At 45.0% G+C, this 21,185-nt stretch overlaps 2 protein-coding genes across 9 annotated transcripts in view; one reads left to right on the top strand and one right to left on the bottom strand.

Moving 5' to 3' along the window:
- The window catches only part of POLH (DNA polymerase eta), a 100,075-nt gene extending 89,450 nt beyond the window's left edge, over window positions 1-10,625 (bottom strand). For 2 of the 5 annotated variants that reach the window (XM_078647465.1, XM_078647468.1), the window contains exons 1-6: window positions 10,114-10,228; window positions 5,641-5,734; window positions 5,315-5,503; window positions 5,022-5,156; window positions 3,813-4,045; window positions 47-216 (exon numbers count right to left, since the gene is read on the bottom strand). In XM_078647465.1, coding sequence (XP_078503591.1) covers window positions 47-216; window positions 3,813-4,045; window positions 5,022-5,156; window positions 5,315-5,451 — 675 coding nt within the window. In that variant the 5' untranslated portion in view covers window positions 5,452-5,503; window positions 5,641-5,734; window positions 10,114-10,228. Of the gene's footprint in view, window positions 1-46; window positions 217-3,812; window positions 4,046-5,021; window positions 5,157-5,314; window positions 5,504-5,640; window positions 5,735-10,077; window positions 10,229-10,542 lie in introns of those variants that run through there. The other 3 variants (XM_078647466.1, XM_078647464.1, XM_078647467.1) reach the window with 3 other exon arrangements.
- Window positions 10,626-10,636: 11 nt separating this feature from the next.
- The window catches only part of LOC144762309 (exportin-5-like), a 949,573-nt gene continuing 939,024 nt past the window's right edge, over window positions 10,637-21,185 (top strand). For 2 of the 4 annotated variants that reach the window (XM_078647462.1, XM_078647460.1), the window contains exon 1: window positions 10,637-10,970. In XM_078647462.1, coding sequence (XP_078503588.1) covers window positions 10,866-10,970 — 105 coding nt within the window. In that variant the 5' untranslated portion in view covers window positions 10,637-10,865. The remainder of the gene's footprint in view (window positions 10,971-21,185) is intronic. The other 2 variants (XM_078647463.1, XM_078647461.1) reach the window with 1 other exon arrangement.

Below are 21,185 nucleotides of genomic sequence, written 5' to 3'. Positions count from 1 at the left end.
TTTTTTATCATGGGACTGAGCCCCCATAGGATGAAGTTAAAGCTACCTTATTGTGTGCTACCCCTGCGGAGCACTGGAAGCCGGTCTCAGCCTCCACGGCTGCTCGCATCTCCTCCACGATGACTGCGCCCACAGCCAGCTGCAGCTCCGGGCTGGTGGGGTCTCCGAAGGGAAGTGAGTCCAGCCACTGCTCAACGCCACGCCGCCGGAGCTCCTCTGAGGCAGAGACAGAAGGAGAGAGTGCAGACACATATGAACCAGTCAATGAAGGAATTTGGTATTTTGGGACGCAAATGAAAAATGCATATTGTTTATCTGGCTTGTCTGGTCTTGTAAGCCTCCCATTAACAGTTCAATAATACTTTGCATAGTACTTTGATCTAGGTTACAATTCTGAGATTCTAGTTTGTGAGTGGCCAATAAACCCAAGCACCGTGGCCAGGTTGATGGAGAAAATCTTACACTCGGACCACAAGTTCATAATTCTGTAACAATCATACATTCTCAGTAGCCCCCAAAACCAATGAGCCCAACAACAATTCAGTTAAGCCATTTGTGGGTCTCTGGCTCCACACCTGTCAACAGCCGCCTTAACGATCATGAAGAAGGCAAGCTTGTTGGAAACTAAAATGCCTGGAGTGTTAACCTTTGAATCTCTTCTTCTACAACAGGAGGGCTACATAAGGCAGGGAAAATGAGAAACAAAAACAAACAGCCATCCACGTGCCAGTATTGCTAAAAAAAAGGTGTACACCACTTCAAACTCTTCGAGAATGAAAATTGAAAGTCACCAGTTACACTTGAGAACTTCTGCCGTAATGGGGAAGGGGTGACCACGGGAGATGCTCGCCATCCTTTAGCTATTCTCTATTAAGCTTATCTAAAATAAGCACCTTTTCCACCTCTGTCAATCTATCCTCATTTACACGAGCTCGGTCAATATTTTGCGTGGAACAGCAAAAAATATTGCAGGTAACACAGCCAGAGTAATCACACGTGGCTAAGATTAATTCAAGTATTTCATCCATTCCTTTTTTAGGTATTGGCTAGCGTAGGCTGCGCACATGCGCAGTCTCGCTGGCGAGATTTAATGAGTTAGAGTACGTTTCACTAGCAAGGTTAAGCCCCGCTCCTCTTTTCCATTGGCTGGCGTCACCGTTCATGCTAAACGGTGGCCAGGCATTGGAAAAGAGGTCTCAGGGAAGTACTCTTTTCTCTTTTAGAGCCGTCCCATTCACACTGGCTTCCTTGACTTACTGCTGTTGTAAAAGGTTTCTTATCTTCTTTATGGGTCCAAACAGATGGCCCCATAAAGAAGATAAGAAACCTTTTACGCCAGCCGTCCAAGTGGGACTGCTCTAAAAGAGAAAACTCCTCGATGTGGCGAGCACACTTTGGGTATAATCCCGGCACCCGCACTTTACTTTTAACATTAAAAGTAAAGCGCGGGTTCCGCGACTATACCAAAGTAAAGAAACAGAAAAAACATCTATTTCTTTACTTTTCGTATAATCGTGGCACCCACTCTTTACTTTTAACGTTAAAAGTAAAGCGTGAGTGCCGGCTGCCTGGTGAGCGCTGGTCTTGTTAAGTTTCGCTCTAGTTGTTTCTTAGAACTATCTGGATAGAACCCTTTCTATTATGGCGTCTAGATCAGCTCTCCCTCAGGGGTCTGCCATCGCCTAGGGGAGCTGTCAGACCTTGACCTTCCCAAGATGGCGGCGGACGGCTGCTTCCGCTTCCAGCGCAGTGTGGCGGCGGCTGCAGGAGCAGGGTCAGGGCTGGCAACAGTAAAAACGGAAGATGGCGGAGGCCTGGGGTTGGAGCCGCAAGTGGATACTGGTGTTCTGCGCCTTCCTGATCGCGGCTGTCCCTGGCAAAGCCAATACGCACTGGATAGTGATGGAGGACGGCAAGATCCAACAGCAAGTCAGGCGGATTAAAAAATGCCCATATGAGAGAAGAGAGAGCTGGGGCACAGGGGGCAAGGTCCAGCCGAGGGATGTCACAGACCATGCTGCAACGCAGAGTGCGCCTGACTGGGTATACAGGGGGCTGTCCTGTTCAGTTGTAGCTCGGGGTAAGGGACAGGATGGTGCTATGGGACAGAGTGGATTCAGGGAGTGGACTGGTTAAAGGAAAGGGGTACTTTGATGCAGCATATGTTTAGGCATTGCGTGAGCCCGCTGTGGGGAAGGACCCAAATGTGAAAGCAAACTGACCCAAACGCTAATGATCTCCTGGAAGAGGAGATGCCAATGGGAAATACAAGGTGATCTATTCAGTGTGTCCCTAGATAGAATGGCGTAATGAGGTACTCCTAATCTCCAGAGACCTAATGGTATGTCACTGCCATCTAATATAGAAAATAAATTATGTATGTACTATAATAAGGTAATGACTTTTTAAATGTTGTTTTGTAAGAAATGCCTTTACAAATGTCAGGTTATATTGCAAGGATAAACCTGTTAGAAAAGGACCATTCCCCCCCCCCCCCCCCCCGACAGTCAACCCGCAATAATTTATAGTTTTCCGATGTTTCCTCCACTGTTGTCTAGTTTTTGCATTCTATTACATCAAAACAGTCATAGTACTCATTTGGTCCGCATTAGGACCCTTTGCATTCTTGTTTTTTTAGGTCTCTGGCGGCCTTGTGATGCAGGGTGTTTACCTCAGCACCCAGTGATGGAGCCCCGGGTGCACGCAAGCAAACGAGCTGTCAGCGCCTCCACGGTGCCCCGGATGCTTCTTCACAAGTATTTTTTTATTTAACTACATTGGCTCTAGGAATTCTGCTCTGTGGCTCTGTGTGTGCGTGTGTGTATGGCTCTGTGTGTGTGTGTGGCTCTGTGTGTCTGTGTGTGTGTATGTGCGCAAATGCAATAGGTCTCGCATTTGCGAGAGATTAAGCTATTGGCATTGTAAATGACAATGCCATTTATTTATCTGTTTTCAAAACCAACCCATAAATAAAAAGTTTGTCACTTGCAATGCCATTAGCTCTAACTTTTTCGAAGGCGAGACCTACTGCACTGTAAATGCTTGTAGTTTTTACGGTGCACCTATCACTACTATCAGGAATTTGGTGCCAACTCATCTACCAGTAAAAGAAAGAGGCATTACAGTTTTCAAAGACACCATTTCTTTCTTTAAAAAAAAAAATACTACTTGAGAAGGGCAAACCATGCAAATGTACTAGAGTGAGCTCAAACAGGCCTAGCTTTGTCAAACACAAGCTTTTCAAGCAAAACGCTGTACCTCAACTAACATGGACAAAGAGCGAACAACAACAAACATACTGGCGTATTTTCCATCAGATGACTACGGTAGATGAGGATTTACAGAAGCTGCAGGAGGAACAGAATACTTCTTCAGATTCTGCCACCCCGGGTTTCAATATGTGGCCATGGAACTCCATACAGTAAGGGAAAGTTCCTTAAGAACACAAGTTAAAGAGCTAGTAAGTCTCTTCTCGACGGTCCTCTGGCTGAAATGGCAAGCAACACCACAAACGGGAGACTAAAGGCGACGACAGAGTGGGGTGTAACTTTGCTGAACACATAGTGGATTCTGGCAATACATGCATCCAAGAGCCCTCTTCCCTTACCACAAAGCGCTGAACTGGCAGGCACTAGCTTACTGGTAAGCACCAACTCCTTAAGTGTGGAAGGCCATTGTTTTGGAGGATTGCTTAACTTTCTACAGGGTCACACTGTTCTTGTTGGAGACACAGAGAAGCACTACTTCATTTCGAAGAACAATCAATGGCCGGGAAGCCCAGAAGTGGTTCTGGGGAACCAAGCACAAGATACCTTTTGAAGCGGCACTCTTCTGGCCTTTCCAGCCATCCTCCTCAGAGCTGCATGGATAGCCCTGAACGTAGGTGCTGGACAGAGCGGCGGCAGATACTGGGCATCCAGCCATCTTCTTCAGTCTCTCCTGCACAGCAGTAGTCAGGTCGATGAACGCCTCATCAATGCTTGCCCTTTCGACTACAGCAAACCGGGACATCACCTCAATCACTTCAACGCTGGCCTCTCTGTACCTACAATAACAGGAAGGGATCTTCACTCTGCATTACTACACTAAATAATACGCAAGAGTCGCAGGTGAACAGATACAAATGTAATTATAGCAACTATGATTTGATGACATTCAGTGTTCGATGGTTTGACCTAAACATATGCTTACTGCCTGGTCACAGCTTCACTACCATATTCCACGCACCAAAACTAAGGTCCTAGGTTAGGCAACAATAGGAGAACAAACTTCATCTTAACTAAAGCAACATGGAGGCTAATTGTAAGAAAATTAGAAGACACTGAAGAAAACCATAAAAAATATTTTCGGAATTTATTAACTCTGGTACACGATAGAGTTCCATTTCGGGGGGAAAAAACATTAATTTTCTGCCCAGAGGAGACTTACTTCCTGCAGATGATATAGGGTCGAAGCAATGTCCTGAAAGGGCCAATTACTAAACTCAGTAAGCATGGAATGACTCCTGACTGACATTTGCACACTGGAAATGTTCTGCTCTTTTGGAGGAAACCATTTTCAATACCTTGTGCAATCATTTATTCTGTCAAAAATCATAGCTTGGGTAATCAATACTATGGGCTATGCTTTGTTATCTTCAAATGAACACAATAGGGCTCTCTCTTGTCAAGGATTGGGAAGAGCATTCTGAGGTGGCTCTGAAAATGAAATGCGAACATGCCTCTCTGACGTGAGAAGACAACTACTGGAAAGATAGAAATAATGCTAAGTTATATGCTTACAATGGTCAATGACAAATTAATGCCTAGCGCTAGTGAAAAACACCTATTGTTGGCGAAGAGCTCAACTTGATAGATTTTTTATTTCAATATACAACATCAAGGGCATTAATGGAGCAGCAACTCCCATCATCAGCTTCTGTGCTTCTTAAAATGCTTACAGGTGATGGTTTTAATATGTGACTATTCCAGGTGCTCTCAGGCCTACAGGCTGTATATTGTAATGTTTATGGTCTGACTTACTTAGTAAGGTCTGCTTTCCCACGAGACTCCCGGACGCGAGCGAGCTGCAAGTCTGCACACAGCTTCTTGGCATCGTTGGCCCACATGGTTTTGGTAATTCCAAATGCTCTGGCTTCATAACTGACAGCTATTATACTGCAAGACAGGAAAATCCAAGGAAAACAGGAGTGAAACTCTACATTAAGAATAGAAATTAACTCATAGGAAACTGCGTTCCTGCTCCAGCCACAGAATCAATACACAAGAAAGAAGTGAACAGTTGTCTACATGTCTATACTCAAAGCACCACTCACCCGCCACCTTTAAAAGTCTTGTACTGCACAACAACGCATGGCTTGTTCTTCAGGGCAGGGTTCAATCTCTGTTCTACCTGGACGTAGAAGCAGTCCATGTCAACCAGAGCCACAACTCGCTCCTTCCCACGTTCCATACCTGCTTACACTCAGTGAATCATTGTTGGAGTGTTGACACAGATCCAGAAACTAGAGACAGAAAGCAAAAGAGGGGCTTAACTCAGTGATGGAAGATGTGCCTCACAGACTCTGACAAAAATAGAAAGTTTGCCAATTAATATTTTATACAATTTTCCACTGAAAGTTAAACATGCAGAATCACCTACCCTTAATGCTCTGTTCTTTTATAAACTGGCACGTGTTAGAGCATCTTCAACTCTTACTCAGTGCAAATGACATCCTGATGCACAAACAGCTGAACTATAATAAAGAGGCAGAGACAACTTTTAGTAGACAGCCGAAGAAACGGATAAATGCAATTTGTCAAAAAAATAAAATGGCACAAAATAACTCCCAATGGTGCAGGGTCAGTGAAATTAGTGTGGTTATTATCTTAGTGTATAACACTCCTAAGCATTAAAAATGTGTGACTGGCAATCCTACCTGTGCTGCAGAGCTTTGTTATTCATCTCTGCGGAACACAGTTTTCCCTGACTCCACACCAGACTTCTAGCCCAGGCCTGCAGTGCCACAACCAGCTTGAGATGAGACTGTGTCTACATCATTTACTGGGGCCTCAATGTAAAAACATAGGAAAGTTACAAAAGCATGCAACTGCAGCAGTCCTACTCACACCTGACTTGTACAACAAAAGGACCGCAGATATAATACACAAGGGCACCTATAGAAGTGCCCCAAATACTGTATCAGGTGTCCAGATACTACCTTCCTTCAGGTTCACTTCATTCCAAATTCACTCAACATGCATGAATCTTCTTGCAGTCCCCAAAGTCGTCATGCCACTGAAGGAAAGATATGAATGATGACTGGCCACAACATAGGAACCAAACTCCACCAATCCATAGTGACCAGTCCCTACCGTCTTTACAGATCTCCTTGCACAACTCACATTGTGTGTCTCTAGATGCACCTTTTCATTAACAAGGCCCTTTGAATACATGCTCAAGCCTGCAAGACGGTGTGTCATTCACCACTATGACCCAGTTTGAAGTGCACTGATGCATACATTCAACAAATGTACACACTAAAGTGCTACAAATTCCTTTCAAAACACACACCTTACCTAAGGAATGACATCAACGCACATTTCTATCCTCTCCCTTCACTAGACTTCCAAGTTCTACACAACTGATGCCCTAATTGCAGTGTTCAGCATTAGAAGTGGGCAAGCCAGAAAATTCAGATGGAGCATAGTGCCAGGTGTCTGATCTTTTCTTAAGGAGCCAAAGCACAGGCTGAGCTATCAAATGATTTGGCATGTGAATAAAGCTGCAAACTTCCTGGAAAAACATGATCATTATTTCAGATTTTGAAATAAGTTCCATTTTGAATGCTTATGTTTCACTTTAGTTCGTTAGATTATATCACTGCACTGACATCTGTTAAAGTAATAGTTCTTAAACTTCTTTCTATCTCCAATGGCCTGAGTGAACCAAGAGATGTTACTTTATTTTCACAGTATATCTGTGTTTTTATATGTACAGATACATTGCTGTCTACTAAACCATAACTTATGTGAGGTTTTTATATAGCACACATTCTAAAACAAATTACTTCAACGTGATCTCATATTTGAAGCTCAATTAAAATGAGGGAGTGAAGGAAAGCCAGTTGTGTAGGGTCACACAGTTTAGTCAAGTGGGGGGTGGAATTTGAAACCCAGTGTTCCTAAATTAAACATTCTGATATTGAGCCACTAGATAATTGAGCCACTTAGCAACTGGATAATTATCTCACTCTATGTCCCTTTATTACCAAAGGACAATGTTTAATTTTCAATGATTTCTTCACCTAAATGAATACATTATTCTAAATAAATGTAACCATAACATGTTTATTCCACATGCCACAATATATACGCACATTACAAAACATTGTTTTTGAACAACCTTAAGCATAAGGAAAGGCAGGAGACTACTTTTATATTGCTGCTACTGCCTTCAACTGACTTAGAAAAATTAAAGGAGAGGGACAGTGTAAGGAAATGCCTAATTGTTCATGATCAACCTCAAGGTTTTGAACTGATACTGCTTTTTTTTCTTCTCTGAGAGTGCACTGAGGCCTGCCAGCCAGACCTCAGTGCCAGTGTTCTAACCCATCACAAAATGTATGTTGAATTGGTTACCCCCGATTGGCATAAGCGGACTTACTTATAAGTCCCTAGTATATGATACCAAGAGTACCCAGGGCATGCAAGTTAGAGTGTCTACCCAGGGCTGCAGCACTGAACGTGCCACTCCGCATGTGAAAAGTACAAAATGGCTACCAACCTGCCACAGTAGATTTCAAACTGCTAATTCGGCCATGCCATTTAAAACAATGGCAAATCCACAACTTCCCTTAACAATATATGCAAGTCTCACCTAAGGAAGGCCTTTCAGCCAGAAGGCAGAGAGCTGTATATTATAAATAGGATATAACTTTAATATGGCCTAACAGCAAAACTCCCAAATTGTTGTTTTTGCTGCGGAAAGGGAAGGACTCCGACATCTTAAGAGTAGGCAGGATAGTGCACTATGGGATTGATAAATGCCACACATAGCTGGAAGATGTCATAGGGCCGGAGGGATCCTTGTGGGCCATTGGCTAGTGGTTGCATAACTCCCCCCGGGCATAAATATGACACCCCTGAAATTCAGATCACATCTGGACTAGAAAGAGGACCGATGAAGGACTGCCCTGCTGGCTCCTTAACCTTGAACGATAGGCTGAAACAACTGCTGAAGTAGTGACTCCACTGTACTGACCCCTTGTTCCAGCCCCAGGGCCGCGAAAGTATGTCATTTTGGCTAGTCAGTAGCCACCCACAAGGAATCGCCTCGGACCACTTACGTGCAGCGAAGACCGCCAAGCCGGACCCAAAAGTTACACTTGTGACTTCCAGACTCTGGAGAGTCGTGAGATTGAAGATTGGTCGCCAAAGAAAGACACTAGTCCTCACCAAAGAATATCACTGGACTCATGTATCTGGAAATTGATAGGTCATCCACAGCTGCACTTCTACTGGCTCAAATAGGACTTTAAGGAACTTCAACCCCTGTGGTCAAAGTCATCCCACCTCACCCATGGACCAGGGAATGAACCCAGGAATGTCCCTGTCGACCACACAGCACTCAGAGCATTTTTCACCATCCTTTATTAGGACCACTACATTGAAGTCTATGATGGTCTTGATATAAAGTGTGGAACTGGACTTGGGACCGCTTTGGTGACCATCTAACTGTCCACCTACTCCTTTTTGCCCACCCCTCCCCTTTGTCATAACTGGTTGACCAACTCATGCCAGAGTAGCCAAGCGCAACTCTTTCAAACTTTTGTAAAGTTTCCAAACTTTATGGTCACCAGTGCTTGTTTGTGATTTGGGCTAAACAGCTGAGATTTATGCTTTCTTTATAAAAAATATATATCTACCGAACCCTCTGGTGGATTTTGCTAATCTTGGTGTCTCAAAATTCATAAAAATATATTCTATTTTCATAAACATTATTTGGTGCTTTTAAATGCTTTAAACTAGTTCCTTTGATTAAGCCTTACTGCTCGAAGCCACCGCTACCCAGGGTTTAAACCAGAGCAAGACGATTTTGTGAGTTTGTTACACGGTAAGGTAGCACAGCTATTCCATATAATACACCACAATCAGCGTTTCAGAAACATATATTATACTGATTGGTAAAACAAAGAAGATTCAACATCCTGGGGGTACAGTTATTTATTTATTTTTTTAAAGTTTTGTATAGCGCTAGCTAGACCCGTAGGTATCAGAGTGCTTCACATACATATTGTGCAAAGCCGAAGGGCCTTACATTACCTAGAAGGCTGACAGTAAGTAAGCAAACCACGGATAAAGAATACAGTATGAACAATAAGTAACTGTGCAGTGGAGGGGGAGGGGAAGAAAAAAAGAAAAACAAGGAGATTAGCATAGTCCATTCACCAACAATCCTTGAATGGGAGTCAACTCGGGGTATTGAGGTCTTGGTTAGTTGACGTTGTTCAGGAAAGTATTTGTTAAGGAGTTGGAGTTTGAGGTCTCTTTTGAAACAGGCAATGAGCTAGGCACTGGGGAATTTCTCAAACACAATGCCAGGGAGTGTGACAAACAGACAAGTAGGCGGGGTCTCGATCCAGCAAGTAAGTTTTATTCTGCTTTGAAGAGTGAACAACAGAGCCCACGTCCAACCATATCCTGGTAAAGCTAATCATGTTGGTTAGGGAGAACAGTCCGTGACCAGAACTCTGCTGAACATGGACCCAACCATGTTAAAGCAATAACAACCACAGAACTAGAACAGTCCTCAAGAAAGGGCACCATAACATATAAACAGATATGAAATCAAACAACACTTCTAGTACAGTACAGGGAAACTAGTAAAAGGCAGCAGAAGCCACCTACCTAATAATGTGTCACTCCGATTCTGGCCGAAGTAATGACTACTAAAGGGTGTGGAATAGTGTTGGATCGCCACATAAGTGTCACGCAATAAATCGAAATGTCACGTAAAAGCTTGTGGAAGAGTCACGCATAAGAGCATGAAACTTGTTTTGCAGCGCTATTTTATAGATTACAATCAACAAGAACTCACACCAAGTGCATTTGTCAATACTGGCGTGTGACCCACCAACATTCAGCGAACGGACCAACTTCACCCACAGCCTCCAGACGTGCACTCCCCATGACACGAGCTCCCGCCAGCGATAAACACCCACGAGTCTAACCCTCCAATGCCTAGACTTAGAACGTGAGGCACACTCAGACAGCCGCCATATTGGAAAGGTAGCCACACCGCAGAGACGGGAAAGGACTCCAATATGAACATGCTAACGGCCATATTAGATTGAAGACATGTGGCACCCTATCTAACTACTCTATCTTTGAAAGCACGAACCACGGCTTCGTGTGATACATCTCAGAGTTGACACACACTCGCAGAACAGTCAATGATTCAATATTAGTTTCTTAACACAAGTTGAGAAACGAGAGTTACATTATGAAGATACATTTTAATGAATATACTGCTGACGGCCGCAAAATTAACTCCTATGCTTACACTAAATAAGTAAGAATCAGTTCAGAAGTCGAAGCAGTCCAATGATTGCGTATCCCTTAGGGATTGAGCAGAAAACATCGTTCGTGTGCAGGTAGTGTCTTATAGAGCGCATGCGTATGGCGGCAGTAACCAATGAAACTCTGTGCGTATCAAGCCTCGTTTTCCTCCAAGGCACCTGTGTGAGGCCGTCATCATCTTGCTGCATTCAATGGATGCTCGCTGAATCTGCATGCGAGACAATTGCAACCCGAGTCTTTCTCCGCTAATTAGGGAAATATACTCAGTGGCACGAACAAACCCCACAGTCCTCACGCCCCAGCATAATGTCTCTCGAACAGGTGAACGCCTTGTGCGAACAGCTGGTGAAGGCGGTGACCGTTATGATGGACCCGGCATCCACTCAACGCTACAGGCTGGAGGCGCTAAAGGTAAGGATTAGGGCATCCTCGCTGTTCGAAGGGCACTCCTGGCAAGAGGCGCGTGAGACCCCCGGCTCAGTGGACGCGTGGCGTCACGGCAGCTGGAACGGGATGCGTGCTGGGCTCCGATGTTCGAATCCGCGCGGGAGGAGAGGCCGCGTGCAGTCCACGCGCAGTCCACGCGCCGTCCACGCGCCCAAGTCCAGCCAGCGGTGCTTCGTGTTCCCACGTGACGTATTTGTGTTGATCCGTTTCCAGGCCTGCTGCTTTGCTTGTGTGAGTGTGACGTGTCTATGTGCGAGTGTGCTTATTTCCTCCTGCTTAGTGGACCACTTACTCTTGAGGAACTGATATATTAAAATGCTCGTGAGCAGCCTAGTCAACCCTTGATCACCCTCAAAATCTAGTAAAAGGAACATTCAAAACAAGGCTAGCGGCCTGGTAAAATAGTTGTTTGATGTAACACTTGAGATATTGTTTTTAATATTAGGTAATTTTATTAAATGTTTTGTTTACATTATATAGGAAGAAGTGTAAATATCATGATAAGAAATAGATTTATTTTCAAACAGCACAAAAAGTGATATTTGTTTTAATGTTGCTATTGTTGTGGTTTTAATTAACTGAACAATAAACGTATTTTACTGACTTATTTCCACCTGTGGAAATATATTGAAACTAAAGTCTGTGGCACTGAACGCGTGTAGGCTGTGACTTGAGATTGTATATATTTTAAGGCAACAAGGGAACCCAAAGAAGTCGAACAGGGACCTTGGGAGTTAACTCTTTTAAACAACAGTGGTCCCTGGAGAAGGGAAGATTATAAGAGCAATAAACATGACTTGAGATTGGGCAATGGTTTTCAGTTTTCAGACACCCATAGTTCTATGTGTTAGGAGTTGGAAGAGGCCGCCTTTGATCTCTACTTTTGTGAGGTATTAAGGTGTACTCTGAGGGCTCCCTGGTGAAATGAGCAGTCAGTTGCTACTGTATGAAGCCTGCACAGACAACGGAGTGATATAAGGAATGCGGGGGACTCTAGCAGCATCTCGGGGGCATACTTCTGGACACGCAGGCTCACCGGCTTTGTTTGTCTCCCTCCCGCCGCCGCAGCATTTCCAGCAGCGGCCGCAGTGTGGAGGTGGGCACAGGGTCACTAGGACTGCAAGTCCCACACACCTCTACGGCAGAAGCCGCCGCCACCTGCATTTCCCGCGCCAGGAGGCGCACAAAAAGGAGCTCCGCCCCGGCGGAGCGGGGGACTCTAGCAGCATCTCGGGGGCATACTTCTGGACACGTAGGCTCACCGGCTTTGTTTGTCTCCCTCCCGCCGCCGCAGCATTTCAATCAGCAGCGGCCGCAGTGTGGAGGGGGGCACAGGGTCACTTAGACTGCAAGTCCCACACGCCTCTACGGCAGAAGCCGCCGCCACCCGCATTTCCCGCACCAGGAGGCGCACAAAAAGGAGCTCAGCCCCCGCGTCGCGGGACACGCCGGGCTAAGCCCGGGCAAAGGGCGGGCCGTCTGTGGGCGACAGGGGACGGGACGGGCCACCCCCCTAACCAATGAATTCATAACCTATAAGGCAACGGCGTCTACTACAAGGGTACTGTTACCTGGATTTTAATTTTTTCTTTAAGTGACTGCCTACTGGCTTATCGGGTTAGCATAAGACTGATAGTGCTATACTTGATTTGTGCTGGACTTGTTATTTATTCAATTCCTTCCTGGTACCTAGTTGTTAATCGACCTATTATCCTGTAGCAAAAATGAGTATTCAGGGCAGGAAATTAAAATTACCAGCATCTCGCCCAAACACTAGACTCCAGGCAACATTGCCACAGCCCTTGCCAACATTGACGGCTATTGACAAAATGTTACAACAAACTATAGGGGTTGTGGCTAATGTAATTGAAAACACAGAAAGAAGATTATCCCTGCCACCCACGGCATGCTTCAAAGATCGTGGCGATGAATGTTCAGTCATTGCGATCGACCCTACGGTCTTGGACTCTTATTTAACATCCACTTATTATGAGTTGCCCTGTGCACAGATGCCAGCTGAGACCTCAGTAGATGTTGAAATAGTACAGGTTCCAGTAGAGTCCCCTATAAGCAATGAGGACCAACTTTGTATTCTGACTTCTCCCCCCCCTGTTGTAATTTTAAAACCTGGTAGGATTGGCCCCAAGATGAAAAAGAATAGCTTCCCTAAAAATATGGGTAAAAAGAAGCAGGCCAACCATAATCTGGTGCCCCCTTTCTGATAATACCCTGCATTCATCTCCAGGGATTCCATGTTGGGTCACCAATATGGTGGCTGACCTCCAGGCAAGTCTGGAGCAAACTATTGTCTCCCATATTAAACCTCTGGTGTCAAAACTGGATAGACTAACCTCCATCTTAAATAACAGGATAGTAGGGACAACGAAGTCAACTAATCCCCAAGGTAATGTGGCACCCCCTATATCTGTTGGTACTCCCACAAAGGCACCCTGTCCTGAAGCAGTTAAGCCTACTGTCCCAGCAGCATTGAATAAAAATTCAGGGATAGCAACAACTACCGTCAAGTCTATAATCCCCGTACCACCCCCTATATCAACCACCAATACACCAGGCCATACCTCTCTCCCTGCAGGGGACCCTACTGGTAAACCTAGACCACACCCCAAGGTGGGTAAAAATCAGGGGACAAATAGTATACCATCTCTAGCTAAACCCTCTTTGCCCAAGGCAGTTTCCTGTCAATTTCCGTCTATAAATTTGCCCCCGGAAGCACAACCATATGTGGTTGCCCTAGTGGGTGTGCCAGCCCTTAGTGAGGGGAAAAGAGAACATGAGGTTGATTTATATAATAAGTGGGTCCAGTGGTTGAGCCTAAATTGTGGAGAAGTGTGGCTCAATGGTTAGAGCGGCAGACCCTGATGCAGAGGTCTGGCCCGGGACCAGGGTTCAATTCCTGCCTTGGCTGGTCTCGGCGGATCTTGGGCTCATAATTCCTCGGACCTGATTTCTCGCCTCGGTGCCTACTCTAAGCATGGGTCCCACGCTGCAACTCTGGGCAATAGCTTGCTTAGTCTCCACAACGGCCCCCTACAGCGCTAGGGATGCCTGGTTGCACCCTGGGGATGCCCAGGAGTGGACATTTCACGGGGAAAAACCAGGAAGGGTTCCCTGGTGGTATGAGTACAGCGCCAGGACACTCAGGAGTATCAGTGCGCTTTATAAGTACGGCTACATTTACATTTACATTTAAATAGACCTTTACCACCCAATATCTCGGGTGAAATACTGGCAGTGAGAAGAATAGATTGGATTGGAAGGGGCCCTAAAACAGTGGCAGGAGATGTAGTTACAATTAACTTTAGGGACTCTGCCGCTGTGGACCACATCTGTAAAGCCCCCCTACAGATCTTATTTTTCCGCTATCTGCTACTGTGGTATCAGGCTCTGACGAAATTTGTGGCTCTGCTGAAGCATTGTCTAACAAACCTTCCAGTCTCAAAAAAAGCGATTATAAAAAGAAGTTACAGCTATCTGAGAGTGAGTTTAAGGGTGACTCTACTGAGGTCTCTACTGATTCTCCGGTTAATTCCCCTCAGGTATTGGCTGGAAAAAAGTCCTCTTCTTTTCTAAGTACTGAAGTGAAATCTAAACGCTCAAGGAATAAGAACAAAGGGAAAGGAAAGGGTCCAAAGACTGCGCAAACTATTCAGCCAAAAATCACTCACTCACTTCGTTCATCCTTTAAAGTAGTTCCCCAAACACTCCGTTTATCCCAGGATTCCACTATGGCAGCCACTCTGTTTTCTCCAGTCTCTACCATCCCAGTTATTCTATCTTCCCCATTGGTTTCTGGGGGCAGGGATGTGAACGATGCTCAAACTCCTGCAGCTTCTCTCTCTGCCACTGTTCCTACCTCTAGTCTAATGGAGGGCGTGGACCCACAACTTTCTGTTTGCCTCACAGTGGATCTACAATCATTAGCGGAATTTCCACGTTTGGGGGTAGGTGAGCAACGCCTTGCAGAATTAGGTCCCCCACAAGATCAATCAGCCGCTGTAACATCTGATGACCTCTTACTGGATTCGCAAGGGGTAGATGATAATGTAGATGATAATGCTATAGCTACAGCTACGGAAGTGGGTCACATGGAGGAAGGTAGAGAGCAGCTTGATTTTCTGGCCGTACATGGTGACACAGTGGACTGTGGTGGCGAGTCCACCTTAACAGCAGCTTCCCTCCTAGGAATGTTTTCGGCTCTTACATTTGAGATTCGCAAAGGATTTACTAAATCCTCCGCAAACCAGGCGGAGATAAGAAAATATTGTGAATCATTAGACCAGAAGATCGATGGGCTTACTATGAGAACAGGTGTTCTGGAAGAGACGGTAGCAGGTCTCTCGATCCACCTCGACCAGGCAAAGGTCGACATAGAGAAACTTACTAAGGAGGATCTGGCATTAAGTGAAAGGATGGAAATGTTGGAGAACAATGCTAGGCGGGGCAATATTCGCATCCTAAATGTGCCAGAAGGAACAGAGGGGTCGGATATTAAGTTATTTATATCTACGCTTCTAAAGGAATCTCTAGGATTGGAGCAATCAATTGATGATCTAGCCAATGATATACAGAGAGTACACAGAGATCCTTTTAGACAAAACCCCCAGAGGTCTAGGCCGCGGAAGATCCTGGTGAATTTTCACACTTATGTGTTGAAGGAACAGATTCTCAATAAGGCATTGAAACAGAAATCCCTGGCTGGGAAGGGGTTTACGTTCATAATCAGATCTGATCTCTGTAGAGTCACCCTGGAACAACAATGGGAATTCGGGAGGCGTCTAGAGGTCTTTAGGGCTTTAGGAGCAACAGCCCAACTTATGTTCCCAGCTGCGTTAAAAATCATGTATAATAACAAGATGTTTCACATTAGATCAGTACAGCAGGCAGACGAGCTCCTGATGAAGCTGGGTGGAGAGAAAAAATAATGTTGCTAAAAGAAGTTTCCAACTATAATCGCTGTAATTCTACCTCTATTCATATTCACTTAGTGAGTCTCTATTTTGAATCTCCATTCTATAGTTCCTTCTTTACTTACCTGTTACTAATTTTCTTTTAGATAGGCATCTAAAAAATTTGAAGGTCGAATTCTTTTTCCTTCCTCTCAATTTTTTTACCCCATCTCTTGGATTGGTGACTGCATGCCCGGGCGGGAGCTTGAGGAGGGGCACTATCTACTAGAATCTTCCGGTTAGATATTACAAGGGTTTTTCAGGGGGTGGGTGTAGGGGGCGTGGGGGGCACTGGGTTTTGTTTGGGGTTGGGAGGTGGCAAAAATATAAAAATGTCCTCATCAGTCTAGGGAGTGCCAAACAGGATGGAATTAAGTACAAACTGCTCGAAGTTTTAGGGGAGCATGTTGCATTCTTGGCGTTATTAGTACATTATGGGTAGCCTAAAGTGTGTCTCCTGGAATGTCAATGGCCTTCGTACCAGGCCCAGAGCTAATAAAATCATGCAATATTTACGGGACCCGGATGCGCCGGTCATGATACTTCAGGAGACTCATTTAACCCACTTTGAAATGCTGACTCTTATTAAAAGGAATAAATGGATCGATTTTGTGGTATCCACGACACAAACAACAAATACGAGAGGAGTCTCGATTATTTTCAAAGAAAGAGCTAAGGCCAGGTTGCTTTCACAGGCGGTCGACCCATGTGGCAGATGGGCCATCGCGTCGGTGGTTATAGCCGGGTCACAAATTACAGTCCTAGGTTACTATGGTCCAAACCAGGATGACCCTACAACGTTGAAGTCTATTTTCTCTCATTTGCTCTCCTTTACTGAACCTATAATTTTTGCTGGAGACTTCAATGTTGTACTGGATCCCCGCTTGGATAAAACTCCTAACAATCGCTCCCTAGTGTTGTCTAAAACTAGGTCTTTTCTATTGAGCGCAATGAAACAATATGGTTTTGTTGATATTTGGAGAGACAGGTCTGGGCAACAACAAGGGGTTTCTTTCAGGAACTACAAATATCACCACCAGTCCAGGATAGATTATATCTTAATTTCTTTGAGGTTGGTGGACTCTGTCAAAACTATCGGTTACTTTCCTCTGCACCTTTCGGATCACTCAGCAGTGGAAATCGAATTTCTTTGGCCTATTAAACGATCTTCCACCCAATGGTCTTTTGACCGCTCTCTTCTTACTGTGTCAGAGGACATTACCGATCTTAAGCTTGAGGTTCATAACTTCATGATAACTAACTCAGGCTCTGCGGCTCCGAGTATCATCTGGGATTCGTTTAAGGCTTTCTTGAGAGGACTTATAACGGGGAAAGTTTCTTATCGAAGAAAGCAGCATAGAGAGGAAATTACCTCTATTGAATCTAAAATAGTCCAAATTCAACACGACATAGATACTAACTTAACAGCATCTGAAGCTGCTTTAAATCTTCTCCGGGAACGATTGCTGGCCCTCAAAGCCAGTTTGGGCTCGATATTAAATCTCAGAGTCCAGCAGAGATGGGAGGCTAGTAAATTAGCCCACTTTGAATACAGTGAGGGGGCGGGGAAGCTTTTGGCGTGGAAAACCAAAGTAGATCAAGTCCGCAACAATATAGCATCAATTACGGTAGACAACAACACCCTTTCGTCAGATGAAGATTTTAGTAGGGCCTTCAGAGACTTCTTTCAAGAGATCTATAAAGAGGATAATATGGTTTCACTAGACTCTATTCAGGGTTGGCTGACGGATGTTAATTTACCTTCTTTTTCTCCCGAGCAGTCTCCACACCTTGACAGTAGTATTATTGAAGAAGAGGTCAAATCTGCTATTAATAAAAGTAAGAAAGGGAAAGCGGCTGGGCCTGACGGGTTGCCGGCTGAAATCTATCGAGCTTTGGAGATCGAAATAGTACCCTTTCTCACCACATTATTCAATGGAATTTTATTAGAGGGTCAGTTCCCCCCTCCATCCTGGGATAATGCTTCAATTACCCTCATTCTGAAACCAGGCAAACCAAGGGATGCTTGTGGATCATATAGGCCAATCTCAATTTTAAACGTGGACTATAAGATCTTTACCACCATATTGGCAACTAGATTGGCCTCGATTGCACCCTTGGTTCTCCACCCTGACCAAAAAAGGTTTCGTGAAAGGTCGAAATCTTCATGAATTAACTTATGATCTGATAGGAGCCATAGATATGGCTTCAGTTGCGAATCTGCCGTTGGCTGCTCTCACGTTGGATGCAACCAAGGCCTTCGACAGGGTTAACTGGTTGTACCTGTCGGAGGCCTTGGCCAAGTTCGGCGTGGGAGCGGGGTTTCGCCGGACGGTTAGTTTACTCTACCGTAGCCCAAATGCGCGTTTATTAGTTAATGGTGAGCTTTCAGACCCTTTTACCATCTCAAGGGGGACACGCCAGGGCTGCCCGCTCTCACCCCTACTTTTTGATATCTACATTGAACCCTTCACACAACAACTGAGGGAGGAGGGTAGTATTAAACCTTTTTCGTACAGAGGGTGGGAGAAAAAAGTTGCCCTGTATGCAGATGATGTGCTTATTCTCACCTCGGATGTTAGCTCTGCACTTCCAGCAATTTTAAGAATAGCCTCCGCTTTCGGTCAAATATCTGGGTATGAGATAAATACAGCTAAGACCGAAATGATGGTCTGGAACGACGAGGAGAGCGTCATCGGTGTACAGGCAGGCTCATCATTGCGGTATCTGGGCTTGAATATCGAAAAAGATATCATCAAAATCTCTCAAGTTCAAAGATCAAATAAGCTTTATTCGATATTTCAAAGAATATCATACAAGCATGCATAGCAAAATAAAAAAAAAAAACATACGACAGTACAAATGATACAATTTAAAAAATAAAGATCCGGGGAACCAAACAGTATATTTACAATGAGCCTTGCAAAGATTTCCTAAATTTGGTAAAATACACAGAAATAGCATACCATGTAAGACAAAATACATAAATACAATTATTAGGAACAAATTAAGCTTTTTCCTTTTTTGATATGCGAGTATAAGACTCAACAGTTATTTAAAGCAAGCTAAAATCAATCTGATGAAAAGTAATAACACATGGTAGACAGAGCCCCCTTTCAGCAAGTGTTATTGTTGAATACTCTGGGGCCAGGGTAAAAATCAAATAAATCCCAGGTAGAAATAGAGCCATCTCCAGGTTTTGGCTGAGAAAATCTTAAAAAGGGGACAATGTTTCTGTGTTTAAATCTGATTAATATCAGGTCTCCCGGAATGTATTTGAGCGACATGCCTAGCCACCCCACCCTCCTGACGCTCAGGATTCCGCCATCTAGGGCTGGTGGGAGCGGTCTATTGTTGTTAAGCCAAAACATTGTTTTATTTAGCAGCTCCTCGCTTGTTTCTAGTCTGCCCTGTCAAAGTTCAGGGACCCCGGAAAGAACAGTCACGTAGGGGGCAGCTTCGGGGGGTAAATTAATTTGTCGCCTTCTTTCTTGAGGAAACCTAGGAGCTTTAAAAGGGGCACGAGTGGGCTTAGAAGTGACGTTACGGCCCCTTGGGATAGGTGTGCTCAGAGAAGAGTCAATTGTTCGTGCTTTCCTATGTTCAATGGGTTTAGGCCTGTTCGAGTTGGTAGAGAGCGTAGAACGTGGGGAAACGGCAGCATTTTCAGATGATGGATAGATCCTCTTTACTATTTTTTCCACGCTGGTCAACCTGTCTCCCAGATCCTTAATTTTAGTGAACAGGGGTGATAGAGCTGTATTCAACAATCGCTCAATTTGGGCCAGTAGGGTCGATTGGAGGGGGAGAACAGAGTCATTTAATGTAGTACCCGCATTATATGGCATTGATAAAGTTCGATTGGAGGGGAAAGATGGGGAGCTACAGCACATTTGATCGATATTTAATGGAATCACCTCGTTGTTCCTATTACTGGGTGACTCCCGGGGCAGTGTATTAGTTTGAAACAGAGTTGTTTCGGGGGATAAAAGTCCATCCTGGATAGTACAGTTTTTGGGGTCAGTCGCGCTCCACACTGTGGGGGGAGTTGATATGTCAGGGGCATAGTTTGTACCACACACGGCGTTAAGCTCATCCCAAATAGACATGATAACAGGACTCCAAAGGCCCGATAGCGACACAGGGTAGTTCGTACACAATAATGAATAAGGTAAAATGTATCTGTACCTCCTCTTATGATGGAGCTAAGTGGGGTGGCCCGTCCCGGCCTCCTCGTGCCTCTGAGGGCCACAGAGGGCCCGCCCTTTGCCCGGGCTTCGCCCGGCGTCCGCGACGCGGAGGGAGCTTCCTCAATTTGAGCGCCTCCGGTCGCGCTGATCCTGTGGATGTGTGGGCGGGACCGGAAACTCCACCCAAGGCTTGCTGGGAGCTGTAGTTCCCCCCAGCTGCGGCCGTGGAGCTGGAAACTACGGCGGCAGGGGGAACGAGCAGCGTCAGGGCCCCAGCAGCAGGTGAGACAAAGTGCGTGTGCCTGCTCCCCTCCTCAGCCCAAAGATAGTGAAAACGACCCCCCTCTCAAGTTAATCTTTTAGCTGTAGTAAAGGAGTGCCGTAAGCTTTTGCAATCATGGTCTCACCTCCCTCTTTCTTTAATTGGGAGGACTAACTTGATTAAACTGTCGATTTTTACCCAAAATATCCTTTTTATTTAACACTATCCCCTTATATTTTGACCAATCTTGTTTAGCTAAATTTCAGTCAGACATTTCCTCTTTTATTTGGAATAACCACTTGCCAAGAATAGCATGGAAAAAACTTAGGAGGCGAAGGGACAAGGGGGGCTTGGCGGCCCCTGATTTAAAACTATACGCATGGGCCTTCCAGCTCTCTCATTCCAGAATGCTGTTTAAAATCCCCACTGATCACGGGTTGGGCTTAATGTTTTCTGCTATGTTGAGTGGTGAAGGACTTGGTCACTCTGGTTTTCTTTTTAAATTCGGTAACCCGAAGTTCTTTAAAAAAATTAAATTGAAGGTCTTACAAGGGCTCGCAAAAATGTGGGCAGATGTAACAAAATCCGTAAAACGGGTATTTTTGTGATAAAGCACCATTATGGGGGTTGCCTGAAAGTCCGGCTTGGCTAGAAGATACCTTAGCGGCACCTCTGAGAGATGCAGGTTTGGAAGTTTGGGGGTAGCTATTTTTTGAGGGGGGCCTACTCTCCTGGGAACATCTTCGAACTAAGATCGGCC

Source organism: Lissotriton helveticus, chromosome 6, assembly GCF_964261635.1.
Source record: "Lissotriton helveticus chromosome 6, aLisHel1.1, whole genome shotgun sequence".
Taxonomy (NCBI): domain Eukaryota; kingdom Metazoa; phylum Chordata; class Amphibia; order Caudata; family Salamandridae; genus Lissotriton; species Lissotriton helveticus.
The sequence above is the reverse complement of the archived record's forward strand: the minus strand, read 5'-3'. Positions and strand labels throughout refer to the sequence as shown.